General features: G+C 46.2%; 1 protein-coding gene across 1 annotated transcript in view; it reads right to left on the reverse strand.

Annotated features, from left to right (window-relative positions):
* Positions 1 to 18,412, reverse strand: part of DNMT1 (DNA methyltransferase 1) — a 43,408-nt gene that overhangs the window by 18,884 nt on the left and 6,112 nt on the right. Inside the window, exons 2-16 of the mRNA XM_052642573.1 lie at positions 16,291 to 16,327; positions 15,522 to 15,629; positions 15,108 to 15,327; positions 14,244 to 14,319; positions 12,868 to 12,943; positions 9,946 to 9,980; positions 9,464 to 9,545; positions 7,986 to 8,020; positions 6,970 to 7,057; positions 5,257 to 5,291; positions 4,684 to 4,765; positions 2,659 to 2,693; positions 2,308 to 2,353; positions 2,131 to 2,211; positions 1,947 to 2,056 (exon numbers count right to left, since the gene is read on the reverse strand). Coding sequence (XP_052498533.1) covers positions 1,947 to 2,056; positions 2,131 to 2,211; positions 2,308 to 2,353; positions 2,659 to 2,693; positions 4,684 to 4,765; positions 5,257 to 5,291; positions 6,970 to 7,057; positions 7,986 to 8,020; positions 9,464 to 9,545; positions 9,946 to 9,980; positions 12,868 to 12,943; positions 14,244 to 14,319; positions 15,108 to 15,327; positions 15,522 to 15,629; positions 16,291 to 16,327 — 1,146 coding nt within the window. The remainder of the gene's footprint in view (positions 1 to 1,946; positions 2,057 to 2,130; positions 2,212 to 2,307; positions 2,354 to 2,658; positions 2,694 to 4,683; positions 4,766 to 5,256; positions 5,292 to 6,969; positions 7,058 to 7,985; positions 8,021 to 9,463; positions 9,546 to 9,945; positions 9,981 to 12,867; positions 12,944 to 14,243; positions 14,320 to 15,107; positions 15,328 to 15,521; positions 15,630 to 16,290; positions 16,328 to 18,412) is intronic.

The raw sequence follows: 18,412 nt of genomic DNA on the forward strand, positions 1-18,412 counted from the left end.
TCCCTACCCACAGGAAGGAGTCTGGGGCAGACCTGTTCTTGAGGAGCCACCCAGAGACCCCAAGCCCTGATACTCCTGATTGCAGCGGCTCCAGCCCCTGGTTCTCGCGAGCCTCTGCCCCAGCAGCGCCACAGGGAAGCACAAGGCCGTGAACATCAGCGATGCTAACATCACTCATTCTGTCAGGCAGAGGTTTGAGCCGGGGAGTGGCCGGGGAGTGGACAACGTCCCAGTGTGGATCAGGCTCCTGCTCGTGGAGAGGGAGAGACACACCCAACCGCGGCGAGCATACAGAGCACTGTGAAGAAACACACTGGGGTTTCCTAGAGCACCCAGCCCACTGTGGGGCAGGAATGTCAGAAAGACCATCTCGAGATGATTCCACCTGAGGCTTTATAACAGGCGATCCAGCCGCCCCTACTATTCTCTTGTCCAGGGAGAGGAAAAGCATGTGCCGAGCCCTGAAAGGAGACATGAGCTGGAGCCAAGCTATTTTACACAGAGAAGCAAAGGGAAGCACCTCCACTGAGCAGGAGAGAGCAGAACGAAGGAGGCTAGAGAGGAGGGCGACTCTGCCCAATCACAGGCTTGTCTGAACCCCAAACGCAGTCCAAACTCCACTACCTCCAAGAAGACCCCAGCATCATTGCCTCAGCCTGAAGAGCCCCGCAGGATCCAGCCCCTGCCCTGGGTCCCTGTTCCCGGACCACTCAACCCCCCGGCCCCTCCACTCTAGCCACACAGCCTCTTACCTAGTCTTCCACAGCCCACGTGGCCCCCTCCCAGCCTCCACCTGCTGTTCCCTCCTCCTGGATGTCTTTCCCTCACTATCTCCTTGGCTTGTTCTTAAGCTGAGGTCTTTGCTCAAGTCCCTTCCCCTCCATTCTGAACAACTTTCTCCCACCTACTCTCTCTGCTCCCCAGGCTTTTCACATCCATCACAATGTCACTACCCACAGGCACAGCTTGTTCTGCTTCCATGAAACCAGGGATCTGAAGTGCTGTATCTATAATACCCACTGCACATAGCTCGCCCTCAGTGGAATGAATGAGCTTTAGGATATTTACTGACTCAAGGGCCTTCCCTGGTGGTCCAGTGGCCAAGACTCCACGCTCCCCAATGCAGGGGGCCCAGGTTCAATTCTTCAGGTAACTAGATCCCACATGCCAGAACCAAAGATTTGCAAGCCACAACTAAGACTTGGCACAGCCAAATAAGTGCTTTTTAAAAGGATGTTCACCTACTCAAGATCTAACAGGAATAACTTTAACAACCAAAGACCTACCAGTCATCTACCAGCTTGGTGGCCCTGAAGTGTTAGCAGCTTAAGAAACGTTACAGATCAGGTGTTGAAAACTTTACTAAGATATTAAGGATTCAGCCGTCTTAAGAAAATGCTTTGTTACGATAAGAAGCATATTAGTTACCTGTGCTTCCTTGGTGACTTAGTGGTAAAGAATCCCCCTGCCAATGCAGGGAACACGGGTTTAATTCCTGGTCCGGGAAGACCCCACATGCCACAGAGCAACTGGGCCTGTGCACCACAACTACTGAGCCTGTGCTCTAGAGCCCGGGGGCTGCAACTACTGAAGCCCCTGCACATAGACCCTGTGCTCCCCAACAAGAGAAGTCCCCGAAACAAGAAGCCTGCCCACTGCAACTAGAGAGTAGCCCCTGCTCGCCACAACTAGAGAAAATCCTGTGTAGTAACAAAGACCCACTTTCATGCACTGGAGAAGGAAATGGCAACCCACTCCAGTGTTCTTGCCTGGAGAATCCCAGGGACGGGGGAGCCTGGTGGGCTGCTGTCTATGGGGTCGCATAGAGTCAGACACGACTGAAGCGACTTAGCAGCAGCAGCAACAAAGACCCAGCACAGCCAAATAAATAAAAAGACTCCAGCAGGATTTAAAAAAAAGAAAAACACACAAAACCTATCAGTTACCTGAAGCAGGTTAGTTTGTGTTGGGGCAAATCCTCATAACTCTCAAAGCCAGATTCGTTAGCATCGAAGATGGACAACCTCTCGTTGGTCAGTATCTGTATCTCTTCCACCTGAGAGACAGTGGACAGTGAGCAGGGACACGGGAGACGGCAACTGTACAGCTGAAGACAGAGCCGGGACTTACCGCATCAGGGGGGTGCTGCTCGTATCTCAGCTCGGGGTCGTCCAGGTACTGCAAGCACTCAGTGCACTTCGGAGGATCGGTCTATGGGGACGAGAACGCAGACGGCGCTGAGAGAGCCAGCCCTAAGCCAGTCCCTTCGCGTCACACAACGGCTTTTATTCCCAGGTGTACACTTACCTTGGACACCACTGCTATTTTGGTTCGAGTCATTTTCTTCTCAGTTCTGGGAACAAAGCAGAAGGTTTGTTTTAGTCATTACACGACATGTCAGAATCTGTCAAAGTTATACCGGATCCAGACACAGATGAGCGCCAGCTGCTGCATAAGGGGCAAGTTGTGTCTCTGCCACGCAGAGGGGATCTGCCTCACACAGCAGAACCGGCATGTCTCAGTCCTGCGCTCACTGTCCATCACACACAAAGCTAAGGCTGCTCCAGGAGGTCACTAAACGCCCCTTTTTCTTTCTTTCTCAGACAACTGTTTAGTATTACGATCTGCTTGGTAGAAAGACAAAAAATAAGTTCTTACAGTTCTCTGTATGTAGTTCTGCGTCTCTTCTCCTCCTAAGTAGAGAAAACAGAAGAGTGAAGGGTAAAAATGTCTTTTCCATCCGGACTATGTTGCACAGTTAAAGAATTTTATGTACATGGTAATCACAAAACCTAGTCAGAGGCAAGAAGGTAATCAGAAAACCAGTGAGACCCAAGCCACCTCCAGTGTCTAGTCTTACAAACAAAATTCTTATAACCAGACTTCCTTAAAAGACTCATAAGAGACTAGTTTTAAAAAAAAGACAAAACTTTTGTTGTTTAGTCACCAAGTCATGTCTGATTCTTTTATGACCCCATGGAACTACAGCCCACCAGGCTTCTCTGTCCATGAGATTTCCCAGGCAAGAATACCGGCGTGGGTTGCCATTTCCTCCTCTAGGGGATCTTCCCCACCCAGGTACAAAACCCACGTTAGCAGGCGGATTCTTTATCCCTGAGCCACCAGGGAAGCCTGACAAAAATTAGCTCTCCTGTATTAAGTGATACCTCAGTAAGTATATAATTGATATGGGGCGCTATGGACTGAGTTTTGTCCCTGCTCCCCAACCCAATTCTTATGTTGAAGCCCTAACCTCAAATGTGACTGTATTTAGAGATGAGGCTTTTAAGGAAGTGACTGTGGTTAAGTGAGGTTGTAAGTGGGAGAGACCTAATCCAATAGGACACCAGAGCGCTCTCCTCCCTACGTGCTTGCACAGGGAAAGGTCATGTAAGGACCCAGCAAGAAGGCATCCGTCCACACGTCAGGAAGAAAGACTTCTCCAGAAACTAACCCTGCTGGTACTTTGATATGTGAATTGTATTCTCCAGAACTGTAAGAAAAATAAACGTCTGTTGGTTAAGTCACCCAGACTGCCGTATTTGGTTATGGTACCATCCCCACCCCTGGTGACTACTAAGAGAAAACTTATTTCTAGAATTATTTTGAGTAAATGAAGGAATGATAGAACTATCACTCTGCAACTCCCAGTGAAATAATGGATTTAAACAATGCTTGTTAAAAACAGGTGAAAAGGTGAAAAGCTGAGGGGAACTTTATAATGGATGGAGCAGGCTGAGGGCACCTGGGTTCAGTGATGAGTCCTAAGCCTTACAAAGATAACCATGCCTCTGGTGTGATGTAACAGGAAGCATACAGCACCACCTTAGAAGTCCTCTGGGAAACAAGAGACACGCCTCTGGTCCAGCCCCTGGACCTAACTAGTGGTCTACAGGGGACAGGGCTATGGGAAGATGTCAAACCTGAGAACCCACTAATGCTATGGGTAAGCCTGCTACTTACACCAACTGCAAGTAAGAGGATGGGGTGACGCTGTAGATGACACAGGGGAGACAAACAGCAACCAAGTGTATCATATACAGACTTAGCTGGGGTCCTGAATCAAACAGCAAAACATGCAATGCAGACCTCACAGAAATCTGAACAGAGATTGGACTTTGATACTATGGTGTTAGGAAAATGGTATTGTGGTGATGTTTACTTAATTTTAATATTTTTTGATGTGGATCATTTTTACAGTCTTTATTGAATTGGTTACAACATTGCTTCTGTTCCCTGTTTTGGTTTTTTTGGCTACGAGGCGTGTGGGGTCTTAGTTCGCCAACCAGGAACTGAACCTGCACCCCCTGCATTGGAGAGTAAAGTCTTAACCACTGGACCACCAGTGAAGTCCCTGTGATGATGTTTAAGAGACTCCTTTCCTTTTTAGAAGGAAGCACCTTATAGAAGCACTTCTGTTAATATTTCAGTAATATGACTGGGATCTGTTTACCAGAGTGAGGGAGGGCAAGGAGAATAACTGAGGCTTGGGTAAAACATGCCTAGTCATGGGTTGATAACTGATGAAGGTTGATGAGAATACGAGGGTTTGCTACCCTTTTCTGCCTACTCTAGGGTGTGTTTGAAAGTTTCCATGAGGAAAGTTGTTTAAAAATCACTGTAAGATATTCCAGCCAATGGGATGTTATGAAATACAGAAGAATTGGAAAAACAAGAGCGTACCTTTTCATCTTCATCTTTCTCATCAGAGACTTGTGGTTTTACTCTTTCAGGCTCTTTCTCTTCTGGTCTCCGCTTGCTAGCTCTATTGGATAAACAAATAAGCCAAACGTCAGCTTGAAACCTGTATTGCCAATTCACATTAAAAATGACAAACTAATGCTTCCCTATAGAAAAGCAAAATATTCAGAACAGATCTGGTGAACAGACACTTTCTTCCCATCCAAAAGAAAGCCCCCTTGTCACAGTGGCTCCAAAGGTGTGTCACTAACACGTGATCCTGAAAAGAGGCCTTCAGACACCCCGTGTGACCCTCAGACATGGGGCCTGATGAGATACTGGAAACTAAGACACCTGACAGTGCGGTGATGGGAGTGCTACCCATGTGGCAAAGGGCGACAGGCAAGATGGGGCCCACAGGTTGATTTCTCATCCAGCCCCACCCAAACTGATCCAGTCTTCCAACAGCACCAGCAATTCCCTGTAAACATCTACATCACAGATCTCCAATAGTTATTTTGCTAATTTAAACTACACAAAGCACAGCACAAAAGCACAAGCATTTTAACCACTTACAGATCTTTGGGTTGACTTCTGTGCCTCTTTTCATCCTGAGAGGGGAAACGTGTGGGTAGAGAAATAAAGGGGGGAAAATTAATTTGAGCAAGAGTGAGACAAAACCCCAAAGTATCAGTTAATGATTGCAGCACCGTGGGACGAGAGAATTGGAAAATCTGGGCAGGTCTACAGGCTAGAGATGAGGCTTCAAAAATTTTAAGTCAGTTCCCTAACGCCTACAAACAAGAGTTGGCAGATTTCCTGTAAAGGGCCATAAAACAGACATTTGCAGGTTTCCAAGCCACAGACTTTGCGTCACAGCTACTCAACTGTGCCACTGCAGCACAAGAATAGCCAGAAACAATACATAAGCGAAATGGCACGGCTGTGGTGCAACAAGACTTCATGAAAACAGGCAGAGGGCCAACTCTGGCCTGTGGACCACAATTTTACACACCCCTGTCCCGGGATAGCTCAAAGCAAAAAGGACTGTTAGAGCCATTTTGCTTATGTCGGCCCAGACGTCTATAGCTCAATCTGTCATTTGGTCAGGGGTGAAAATGTCATATGAACAGGCACTGGGACAGGAGTGGGGAAAGCACGTGGCAACGCTAAACTTTGGAATCCAGTAAGGGAAAGAGTGAGAAGTAGGGATTCCCAACGCGGCCACCAACTCATTCAAGACAGCTGAGCCCACATACAAAGACTACCTTGCTGATATGCTGCTGACCTTTATAAAGAAGTATACACACAGATTAAGTCAATAATTTAAAAAAAAAAAACTAGACAAAGTCAAACTTTTGGTCCTTTTGTCCTTTTCTGCCATGAGACAAGAGCGCTGGCTGTGGGGTCTGAAGCTCCTGCCAGCTGCTGTCTGAGGAAAACGGATGGTCTGACACCACCGCTCAGATCTCTCTAGACCTGAAGGGATCCCAGGCAAGTGCTGACGATTAAGATCACGAGTAATCAGAAAAGATGAGACAATAAGATGTTAGACAGAACAAGCTGGAGGTGACACACCAAAAGGATCACGTGCCACAGAACAAGCAAGGGTGCCCACTGGAAGCGAGAACACTCAGGACCCAGGAAGTCTGACCTCAGGCTCTGCTCCCTGGATCTCACAGAAAACCAGAGACAATCTTGGGACCATCCTGGTTTGGCTTTTCTTAGAGCAAATTGCTAAGGAGCTTAATAAGATCCCTGTGCTGTGGCCCCCAGCAGATGTAGCCCAGTCCCCTGGAGTTTACAGCCCTGTGGATAACCTCACCATCTGAGACTTTTTACAGTCCCAACCCTGGGTCAGTGTACAATATTTCAGGGTTTCAATATGTTAACTAAGCTGAACTGTGGGAGCTGGCGGGGACGCGAGGAGCTAGACTCAGAACTCCGGAGACTGGCTGGTCGATAAAGCAGCACAAGCGTGATGACACGTCAAGCCTTCTCAGGCCAGAGGCTATGAAGAGAAGCTGGTCCACACTCATCTTAGTCCAGGCACACACAGGCCCTTGCCACCATTACCATAAACAGACAACTGAATGCTCACTACACATCAGGCGCTAACATGCAGCGACAGCTGCCGAACCCCACAAGGAGGGGCAGGTCACCTGCCCAAGACCACCCCAGGGCAGGTAGGGCTGGATTTCAATGCACAGCCCTAACCCATGCCATTTCTCCCAACCAACTGGGAATACAAGGATCGGGTAGGGATAAGTGACACGAGTCAGTCTTTACTTTGTCTTCTCCTTCATTCATTTCAGCCTGAGCTCCTCCAGGCCTCGCATCTCTGTCTGGCTCCTCCTTAGCTTTCTGTTTAGGTGTCCTGTCACAGAAGAAAACACACAGTCAGCTCAGGGAGCCCATCACCGTTTCAAGAAGCCGCAGTGAGGGTTTACACGGTTCCCTTCCCCAAGTTAGAGCATGGATGATTTTTCTCATCTGAAGGGCAAGTTTTCATTGCAAGAAACCCAAGAGGCATTTGGTACTTCAGAACTTATGATCTCAGAATGCCACCAACACTTCATGTGTTACTGAGACATGCCGCAGTTTAAAAACAAGAGACAAAAGGGCTCCCCTGATCCCTGATAACCTGATGGGAATCCTGCCTGTGGTAGATTCCTGTGCAGGTTTGGTAGCTGGCCTGAGGCGACATCTGAGAAGTCTTCCCCTCCTTTCAAGGGCCCAGGCACTTGGTTCAGGAGTTCTGCCCACTCCAGACTCAGGCCCAGTCAATACTCGCTTCAGTCCATTGCATGTCAGAGGCTGCTTTCCACTGCCGCCCTCACACACTGCCAATATTGAGAGCGCACGCCCCAGCTGGGCTAGTCCTAGGGCTGAAGCGGGTCTGCCTGGCCAAGATCAGTCAATGGCCACCAAGCCGCAAACATATAAGGTCAAAAAGTGCCTGCTGTCCTAAGTCGCTGAGCTCTACGGCAATTTGTCACATAGCATCGTCATAGCTGCAGGCAAGAGACAAGAGCTGCTCAACGCTCTTTAAACACCACCTAACAAACTGCTTCCTGTATGAACATCAGTAAGGACAGACCACTAAGGACAGGCCAGCAGTCAAGGTCAGGTAAATCTCAGTTGACCTCAGCCTACACTATGGTTGCCTGACCTTCCAAGAACAGAAGTTAGCCACATATTACATGTATGACCTTAATGCTCTGTCCAATCCATAATTTTTACAAGAACACTTACTTTTGGAAGTAAATTTCACAAAGTACAAAAGACATGTTAACTGTACTTACGGTTCTTTGGTTTGACTTCTGAGTCTCTTTTCTTCCTAAGTGGATGGGACGGGGAGGGGAAAAAAAAAAAAAAAAGACTAGTTAACTTCCCCCCGTTTGATTCTAATATTTCTATTAAAGAGCTTTATGGAAATAAAATACCTAAACTGATCCTATAGTCTAGCTGGTAAGAAGAAGGATTCTCTTCTTTTCAGATACCACATTTTTTTTTTGGTGGGGTAGGTAGGCAGGAAGTTAAAGAACTCTTAGATTCTGTTGTTTAAGATGGATTTGCAGGCAAAATTACTGTCACTTGTCAGGATTAGGTGTTGACAATCTCCTTGATAACTTTATCAAATGAGAATCTAAATAAAGGAATGAAGTAGTATATGACCAATTGGAACAAGAGCTCCAGCTCAAACATGGACAACAAATCATTTTGAGTCTGAATTTAGACAGCTAAATGCACCTCTCCAGAATTCAGCCTCAGGAACCCCTCACACTTTGTGAGGAGATCAAAGGTTGGTGACGTAAACAGAAAAAACACGTGGAGTCTGGCCATAGACAAGGGATTTCAATCACGCCCTAAATCCTTCTTTGGAGGATTTGAGCCAGTCTACTGGAACTGCTTATTCTCAAATGATTTAACATATGTCCCAACTGTAACTGCTGCTAACTTTAACTAGGATCAGGGTAGGGAAGTGATCAATTAAAGACTAGCTTCAAGTACCCAATGGTTCAAGAATTATCATGCATCTTGGTTGATTCCCCATTAGGACAAAATAACAGACACCCATTCTTTAACAGGCTCTCAAGGGCACACACCACCCATGGGAGTTTCTAAGAAAATTCTAATCAGTGTGGTCATAAAACTTTTGGGGATCTGAGATTGTTCCACCACCTGGGACAGACCAATGTCAGCCTTTTACCGTATGGGGCAGTGCTGTCTTCTGGTAAAGCTCCCACTTTCAGAACCCCAATTCCTTCTTTTCCCCTCCCCCAAGCTCCTGGGATGGGATTCGGTGGTACATCTGTATTTCACAGAACCTTAAGCCCACCTTGATTTTACAAGTCTGGGGAAAGAACTGGTCTGATCTCAGTTAAGAATGCAGCTTTAACCCTGGACAATGATATAGCACTTCAGCACCTTGTGTGTCTGAAAGTGAGATCTCCACCAAGACCTCATGAGCAACCAAGATGCGTAGGCGAGGGGAGAGGCTAAAGCTGTGAGACTAACTGATCAAGTAGCAGAGGTCCAGGCGACTTCTAGGTCTATCAGTGGTTTACTGTCACCAGAACCACATAAACACACCTTCCACAGAGAGAAGCAGCAGAAAGAGGAGTTTGAAGAGCATTTTTGCTAAAGTCAAGGTCATTGTGATCATTAGTGAAAGTCATTCTGTTCCTACATGCTCTCCACGCCCTGATCCCTCTTCCTAGAACCAATGGGGACTCTGATTCAGGTAGAAGTGACAAACACGGAGGTGACCAGGCTTTACTTTATCATCTCTTCCTTCTTCTTCCATGTGTGTTCCTGGTCTTACTCTTCCTGGTTCTTCTGCAGGGAGCAGCCCAGCAACTCTATCAAGCAAGATAACATACCCTAAGGATGACTTTCAGAGACTCCTCCCCTGGAAGCAGCTTTCAAAAGGGCTTCCTTCCTCCCCCGCACCCGACCACCAAAAGCCAATCTTCATTTCAGTAGCCCTGAAAAGTACGTATTACTTTAACATTTAAGATTCAATACAACCTTTAGATCTGCTTCTGATAACTGCCAGTTGCCCCCCCACCCCAATTCACTCTTTGCAAGAGAATTCGACCTGAATCACAAGGTTAATAATCTGGCTGCAAACTCAGTGTCCTTAAGCTATCTATGCTCACCCTGGCAACTTGCTAGTTCTTCCTTTTAAAACATTTCAGAAAAGCAATTTCAGTAGTCAACATTACAAATTACACAGAACAAAAAGGTATAAACTCTTACCGTTCTCTGGATGTAACTCGACGTCTCTTTTCCTCCTATGTGGAGAGAAGGGACGAGAAGAATATTTATTTCAAAAGAAGATCAAAACCAAAAGCACGAGTCAAAGTGTTAATACATTTCATATGGTTAAATACAGGCTTCCCAGGTGTTGCTAGTGGTAAAGAACTTGCCTGCCAATGCAGGAGACAAGAGATATGGGTTCGATCCCTGGGTCAGGAAAATCTCCTGCAGGAGGGCATGGCAACCTACTCCAGTATTCTTGCCTGGAGAATCCCATGGACAGAGGAGCCTGGAGGGCTATGGTCCAGAGGGTCACAAAGAGTCGGACACGACTAAAGCAACTTGGCATGTATACATGCATGGTTATAAACAGGGGTTGGGGGTAATCTGGGTTTGGGGAAGATGTGAACAACTGTCGCTCTGGTGTTGAGGTCCCACCAGCCTCAAAACAAAGGAGAGGCCCAGGAGTTGACCCAGCACACATCCGCACAACTAGAGGTTGTCTAGTGATGCTACGTGAAGTTAAAGATCTACCTCATGTCAGGGATTTGTTAGTGTTTGCAAAAAAAAAAAAAAAAAAAAATCAACCCAGTAATTTGGGATTCCCATCAGGAAGGGATGATGACAACCTAAACTGGACACCAGCTCTTCTCCGATGAACGGCCGGGACACTGCTTCCCTAAGCTCACAAGACTTGCCATTTCCAGGATTTCTGATTTATGTATTTAAACAGGATAAAAACACTGTGGTGATGAAGCAGATATCTCGTTTGAGATGGAGATTACAAGAATCTACACACACATACATCTGACTATGCATGCAGAGTGAACAAAGTCTGCAGATTATACCAGTGTCCACTCCCTGGTTTTACTGTTGTGTTATAGTTGAGATGTTACCATTGGAGAAAGTTGGGTAAATTACACAGAACCCCTCCATAATATATTATATGGAATTAGTCTATGTGTGTGTGTATTGTATATAAAATTCTGACTCCAAGTTGCTTTCAGACTTGAGCTACAACATCAACACTTCCCTGCGTCCGCAGCCTATTGGCCCGTCCTGCGTATTTTGGACCTGCCAGTCTGACATCGTGTGAATCAGCTGCTTAAAATAAATCTCATATATACAGATATCACAGACTCTATTTCTCTGGAGAACCCTAATACAGATTATATACTAATATAATACAGTACTATGTATAGACATACTATCCAAAACAATATATTGGAGACCGAGAAATACTCGCCTCTAGAAGGAAGACAGGAGGGAGGTGCAGGAGAGAGATGGACAGAAGGGTGGGAATACCACCCCTTTGTAACCTATAGCTGTTTGTACTGTTTTACCAAGTGTAGGTAATACTTGTTTCAAAAAAAAAAAAATAGTAAGACTGCAAAACTTTAAACTGGGGGACTTCCCTGGTAAAGAATCCGCCTTTTAAAGCAGGGTTCAATCCTTGGTCAGGGAACTAAGATCCCACACACCGTGGAGCAACTAAGCCCGCAGGCCACAACTAAGACCCAATGCAGCCAAATAAACAGATAAATAAATATTTTTTTTTAAAAAGACACTTTAAACTGGTTGAAGTATAAGGTTTTGACCTTATTTGACTTATTCGACCAATACCATCTGATATCACTGGTTTGGTGCACTAGGACTCTAGCATGTTGGAATAAACCCTGTTCCTACAGGGGTTCATCCTCAAAGTCTGCAAGGCCTCACACACACCGCCAGTGAAACAGCTTCCTACTAGGGAAAGAACACCTTGGTTAATTTCTTTAAAAGCAAAAAGAAAAGGCTATGTAAGCCCTCCAAGACCTTAGAAGGGGGGAACAAAACAACTCAAACTGTTACATGTGTTTGTTTATTTTTTAAAGACTTATCAATATTACAAGAGCCAGCTTGCCCACGACATGTTCTCCTAGGAGGCAACGGACTTGGTCACATGGCTTAGACGTTTCCCATCTCAGTTTCCCACTGTTGAGTGGGTACTCTGACTAAACCTAACTACAGACACCTAAATAAGGGTCATGAATGGTCGCATATAATTTCCAAGAATAAGACAGGACAATGAGTGTGTCTTATCAAGTCTACCTCAGTGATACCGGGCACAATGCTTCTCACCCAGGGCTATTTTGCCCCTCTGAGACATCTGGGAGAGACCAAAAGTGATTTTGGTTGTCACAACTGGGAGACAGAAGGAATGTTACTGGCATCTAGTGAGCAGGGGTCAGGACCTTGCTAAACACTCTACAATGTACAGCACTGACCCCTACAGCAAAGGTTTATTTGCCCCCAAAAGTCAAGGCCTTGGTTGAGACATCCAGCCTTAGAACAAACCACAAATATTCATCTTTAGCAGGTAACAAGGCATTTACTACCCACCCGAAAGCCTACAGACTTCCCAAATTACACAGCTAATCCTGTGGCAGAACTGAAATAGACAGCATGTGGCCAGCTGGTATTACCTAGATTTGCCCCTTAAGCCACATGGGACAGCGCCAGAGGCATTGTCTTTACCAGAGGCCTTTGGCAAGCCACCAGTTTTCCAACCTAAAAAGTCTAAGCAGCACTATTACAATGCACATAATAACATGACAATTCTGCTCTTACTGAAAAATTAGACGTGGGAAAGGAGCTTATCTGATGTCAGAAGCAAATGCTTTAAACACATCACCTCTGCTGGTTTGAACATCTCATCTTGCCAGGTGGAGAGGCAGGAGACAGGAGAGAGCAGACTCAAGCCACGGGCCTGCTAAGCCCGCGGGTCTCATCACGATACACTTTGTGCTGCCCGGGGACCAGGGATATGTTCTAACACCTTCTCAGTCACTTCTGGTCCACAGACAGACCAAGCGTAAATTCACAATTACAGAAAACGCACCAAAATAAGGCAGAGTTAAGAAACTTAAACGCAAGCCCCACCTGGTCTTTTTCTTCATCAACAGAATCGTCTGACTTCACTTTTTCAGGTCCTTCCTCGGGTTTTCGTTTGGCAGGGCTGTCACACACAGTAAAGCCAACTGTTAGCTCAGCCCAACCCTAGACCTCCAGTGGGCGTGAAGCAACTTACTGCTACATTCCTCCCTCTGTATGGGAAGATTCAGGGCATGGACTCCCCCTTCCCTCCAAGGAGAAGCCCTCATTGTCAGGATGTTAAAGTTAAACGTTTCTTCAAATGACAGGTTTAGAATACCACCACTTTGCAAACCTTATAAAATCATGGATCTAGACTTTGATCAACAGCTGCTAACATCACCAAAAAGACGTGACATGCTTCTGATGGACAGCCCCAGTTCGTCAATGAAGTTTCAGATAATAAAGCTGGAATCCGAACAAGCCTCTAGACCTAGCTACCAGTTTATAGAAAACCAGAGACAACTGAACACATTAACCACCACTAATGATGAGGTCAGCTAGATCCTTTTGTTTTAGAAGCTAAAGCAAAACCTAGTTTCTTTAAATAAATGGCAAGAAAATAAGGAATCTTGAAAGGATTAAGGAAGAAGTCAACCAAACTCTGTTAACACACGTGGAAGTGTGAACACTGCTGTATACCTGGTATTCAGGAGCTATTATACTTCATGAGGCACGAAATTATAGTTCTGTTTTGTCTTCTTAACAAGACTGTTCGTTGGCTAAATGTTAGCAACTGTAGCAAAATATGACGTAAAACTTGTCAGAGGAAGACTCTGTCATCTAGAAATACAGTATTTATGGATAAGATGACATGTCTGACTTGTTTCAGAGTAACCCAATAGGGGGGATGCGGTATGTATGGAGTTGTAATTCATTTGGATTAATTCAACTGGGGCACATGGGGCTGTAGATGAGACGATCACCAGGAGCTGTTAACTGCTGTCACTGAGCCATGTACAAGGGGTTCATTTTACTACTCTTGGTGATTTTGGGTATGCATATTTGAAGCTTCCCAGAAAGACTGAGGGCAGGAGTAGAAGGGGGCGAGAGAATGAGATGGTTGGAGGCATCACCAACTTGACTGTCATGAGTTTGAATAAACTCTGGGAGATAGTGAAGAACAGGGAAGCCTGCTGTGTAGCACTCCATGGGGTCGCAAAGAGTTGGACAGGACTTAGCAACTGAACAACAACATTAACAGTAAAAATGGATGAGGTCTTCAGAAATGCTGTTCATGAGTATCTAATAACAAAATACCAAAGTGAAAACCCAGGCAATATGGAAGTCAGAATTACTAAATTACATCCTACTAATTCTATACGTGTTTTACCAAAAACAGTTGGCCCCTAAAAGAGGGGCTCATCCATTCATTATATACTGACCCCTGTGCAAAATAAGATGTGATGGTGGTCTGCCTGGTAGTCTGCCTTGTAATCCTGGGGCTAGAAGAGACTTCAGCTGTTTAAAGAAAAAGAAACAAAAAAGTCACTAAGAATAAAAAAGTTCACAGCAAAGTACAGTTCTTCAGAATTACCAGGCTGCTGCAGAGACCAGCTTCTACGGATTAAGAATCCTCCTCTTCTTATTCTCAGCAACCACCATCTTGATAAAACTCACCAAATTAGCACCTGCCAGTTTGCTGAACCATTTTAACACAACCTCTTATATGACAGGCCCAACCCTGACACAGACAAGGAAACAGAACCTCTACTTACATCATCAGAAGGTGAAGTGGTCAAGAGCCTGACCTGAGCTCAAGTCCCACGCTCTTATTCTTTTAAACATTTCAGAAGAGTTACTCTGACTACAAATGGGGAAGGAGTCTAAGAATAAATGTTTAGCTTAAACAGGCATATAACTTAGTTCTAAGTATCAATAGATCCTGTTACTTTAAACCTCAAATTCATCCACGTTTGGAGATCTAATGCTCTCAAACTTGGTCAAAGACAAAAATTTCTTTTCTACATCTAAGCTAGTTAGAAGTATACACAAGGGGGAATTCCCTGGCAGTCCAGTGGTTAAGACTGGGCACTTTCACTGCCATGGGCCCAGGTATGATCCCTGGTCAGGGAACTAAGATCCCACAAGCCGAGTAGTGCGGCCAAAAATATATACATATATGGATACACAAGAAATAAGTGCTACCCAGGGGAGGGGGTGGGATGAACCTATGGCGCCAAGTCTAATTGTCCTCCTCTTTGGTGATACCACACTCCAACAAGGTCAAACGAGTCGAATGCTCTTACACTTTGTTTCTCCATCAGACTTGCTTCTCCTGGGCGTGTAAAGTCTGGAGACAGGTTTGGGGGGCTTGCCTTTCTCTGCCATTACCACTCTGCAATCCTCACCACTTGTCTGGCTCCCGTTCTCTAGACATCCATTCGCTTCCCGACTGAAAGCATGAGCTCCGTTCTCCAAGGACAAATCTTTATTTAAAAGGGATTTGACTTTAGCCAGGTAGCCCTCCTACAGCAGGAAAGGATAATTTGAGTAGCAGTGAATGTAAACAAGTGGCAATGAGAGAATAATAAGAAAACACATGTGTTCCCTTTATATAACTAACAGGTGACATGGGGAGTTGGGCTTATTCGGCCTCCCTGGTCATAGACCAGTTACCCAGGAGGCCAAGGCTTCCACTTGCCAGGACCCTGAAGACTTACCTCAGATAATTCTTCTTTATGTAATTTGGTTTCCAAATCACATAACTGATTCTTTATTTCTGTCTGCAGAAACTCGTGCAAGAGATTCAGTTTCTCCTTCACACATTCCTAAGGGAAGGATATATGTTTAGAAGTCCCCACACTCCGAAACTATGAGTTTCTAACTAATGGACTAAGGCACAGTTACACTGCCTGGCCACATAACAATGACTGAATGGCAGGCAATGCTGAGTCAAGGCACGTTCGTGATATTTCCATTAAGATCATATTACTTATTATTGTTTTTTAAGAGGGACTTCCCTAGTGGTCCAGTGGCTAAGACTCCACACTCCCAATGCAGGGGACCCAGGTTTGATCCCTGACCAGGAAACTAGATTTCATGTGCCACAACTAAGACCTGGTGCAGTCAAATAAATTTTTTTTTTTTTTTAAAAGATCATATCACACCATCTACAGGGTGGTGAAAAATGGGAAGATTAGGAAGTGAAACAGACACATAATGGTACAGTAGAACAAAACGGATTCTGAAAAAACAGTGTGACCAGGGCAAGTTATAATCTAGACCTGATGATAGGCAGCCTAGATTGGGAAACTTGATGAGTGACCAAAAGCTAACTGATAACAGCCTATTAATATAGCACATTAGACAAAAACATCCAAGTTATCCTTAAGAGCTTAAGGAAGAGAGCGCCAATTCCACTTTGAGCCACATAATCTATCAGATAGTCACATCTGATAATAGATTTTGTTAAGGTGGAGATGACCTTACCTTTTCTGTCAAACTATCTCTTTCCAAATCTTTGAGCCTGGGGGAAGGAAAAAAGGGAAGAAAGAAAATACTTGTTAAGCAACACTGTTCATCTATAATACCACAGTTTAAAGAACTTTGGAAATAACTTCAACACGGATATTAGAAAATACAACGGTTTCCCCCCACCCCCAATGTGTAGAATGCCCCACTGCAGTGCCTACATACACATTAAGAGGTCATCTGCAATCTGAATGAGGCTCCCTTTCTGGGGGTGTTTTTCTGATAGTGGAAAGGGATAATACAGGCACTCTATAACAATGTTATTTTAAAGACACTGGCGGTCCAGTGGTTAAGAGCCTGCACTCCCAACGCAGGGGGCACAGGTCTGATCCCTGGTTGCAGAACAGAGATCCCGCATGTTGAACAGTACAGTCAAAAATTAAGATTAAAAAAAAAAAAAAGACACTGGGAAAGAGGAAGCATAGTTGGGGTCCTTCCCAAGTTAAGTGACCAACAGGTGGTCTTCCTCCAGTTGGACCTGACCAAGAGTCCATAGAAGGGCATACAGGGGTTAGAAAGAGTGAACCAGGGCAATAGGAGGCTGCGGGAACAGTCAGCTAACACCCCCAAAGGCCAGGATGGGGAGAGTGGAGTGGCAGCACTCCTGAGTAGGAGATGGAGTCGGGGTCACCTGGGGCAGCACAGGGTGCCCCCCACACAAGGGAGAGGAAGTCAGAGAAGCTGGCTGGCGCCTCCCCCCAGAGCTCATCCTTGTGAACGTTTGCACCTAGTCATTTAGGTATGCAGAACTGTCATGAGTTTCGCTGGAAAAATCATGGTCTGACTTGATTACTGAAGATGAGTGTCTTGCCTCTTTTCGGGGGAAGGGAGCAAAGAGAATAAAGGAACAAGAAGCAAAAGACACAGAGGAAATGGACAGGCTGTTGTTCCTGGCTTGGGCAATGTTCCTGTGGGCAGCGGGGTAAGAACAGGTCCAACCAGCTAAGCCAGCGTCCGTCAGCAGAGGGGGGTTGCCCTGGGCAGGGAAGGACTGGGCCTCCACCATGCGTGGGTCCTCCCTTTGGGCACCCAGGCAAGGCACTCGGTTACCACCAACCTAAAGGGCAGGAATAGAGCTCTCCCAGACGGACCTTCCCAGAGCAAGGGCAGATGTAAGCAGCACAGACAGGAATGTGAGTGACAGGCTCTGCTGGACTAGTGACAGACAGTGGCTACTCCGAGTGGGTGGGGATCCTGCTTCTAGCTGCAAACATCATCTGTGGGTGCCTCCTCTGCGCCAGACCCTGTTTTAGGCAACGAGCTGAGTGCTGAGATGTAGGCACTGCCAGGCAGGGGCCTCCTGGCTGGCACCGGATGCTCAGCAGAGGTCTGGCTATGGAAGAGACCGAGCAGGGGCTTTCTGGTGGGCCAGCGGCGAAGACAATCACACCTCCACCGCAGGGGGCCTGGGTCTGATCCCCGGCCGAGGAACTGAGAACCCACACTGCCACGGAGCACAGCCAAAAACAAAAGATAGCAGTCTACCGACAGAGTGGTTAATATGCTGTGTATCACATGCGTTGTGTAATCTGGACTCAAGATTCAGAGTCAGGCTTTTCAGAAGCATGTGGAGGCCCTTCCAGGCAAAAGTCATTCTACCCTCAAAGCAACTCAGGTCCTGGGAGAGCCTTAGTTGAGGACGATTGCAGAACAGGTTGCTCAGAGCCGGAGGCGCACACACTGCTGCCGGAGCGCCACAGCCACCCACCTTCAGTCACTGTGCTCAAAACACCCTGGCAGGACACAGCTCCCACCTCGACCGGGTCACCTCGGGCGTCAAGGACAACGCTCAGATGGAAGCCCACCAGTGGGCCCTTTGCCTGATGCTGACAACACCTACATCTGGGCAGGAGACAGATCTGCGGGTGGGAATTTTTTGAATCTTTCCTATTGAAGTGGGACATTTAGCTTGGCAGGGAGAAATAGACTTTGGGGGTATCTCAAAAGTCTCGCCCTGTGAAGACTAGATTTAACCTGCTCAGCCCTGAAGTGGGAGGCGGGAGCCCAGGGCAGGCACTGAGGAGCCACAGGCAGGGCAGGAGGAAGGCTGGCCAGCGTGTCTCCCCTGATGCCCAGGCTT

This window comes from Budorcas taxicolor, chromosome 7 (genome assembly GCF_023091745.1).
Source record: "Budorcas taxicolor isolate Tak-1 chromosome 7, Takin1.1, whole genome shotgun sequence".
Lineage (NCBI taxonomy): Eukaryota > Metazoa > Chordata > Mammalia > Artiodactyla > Bovidae > Budorcas > Budorcas taxicolor.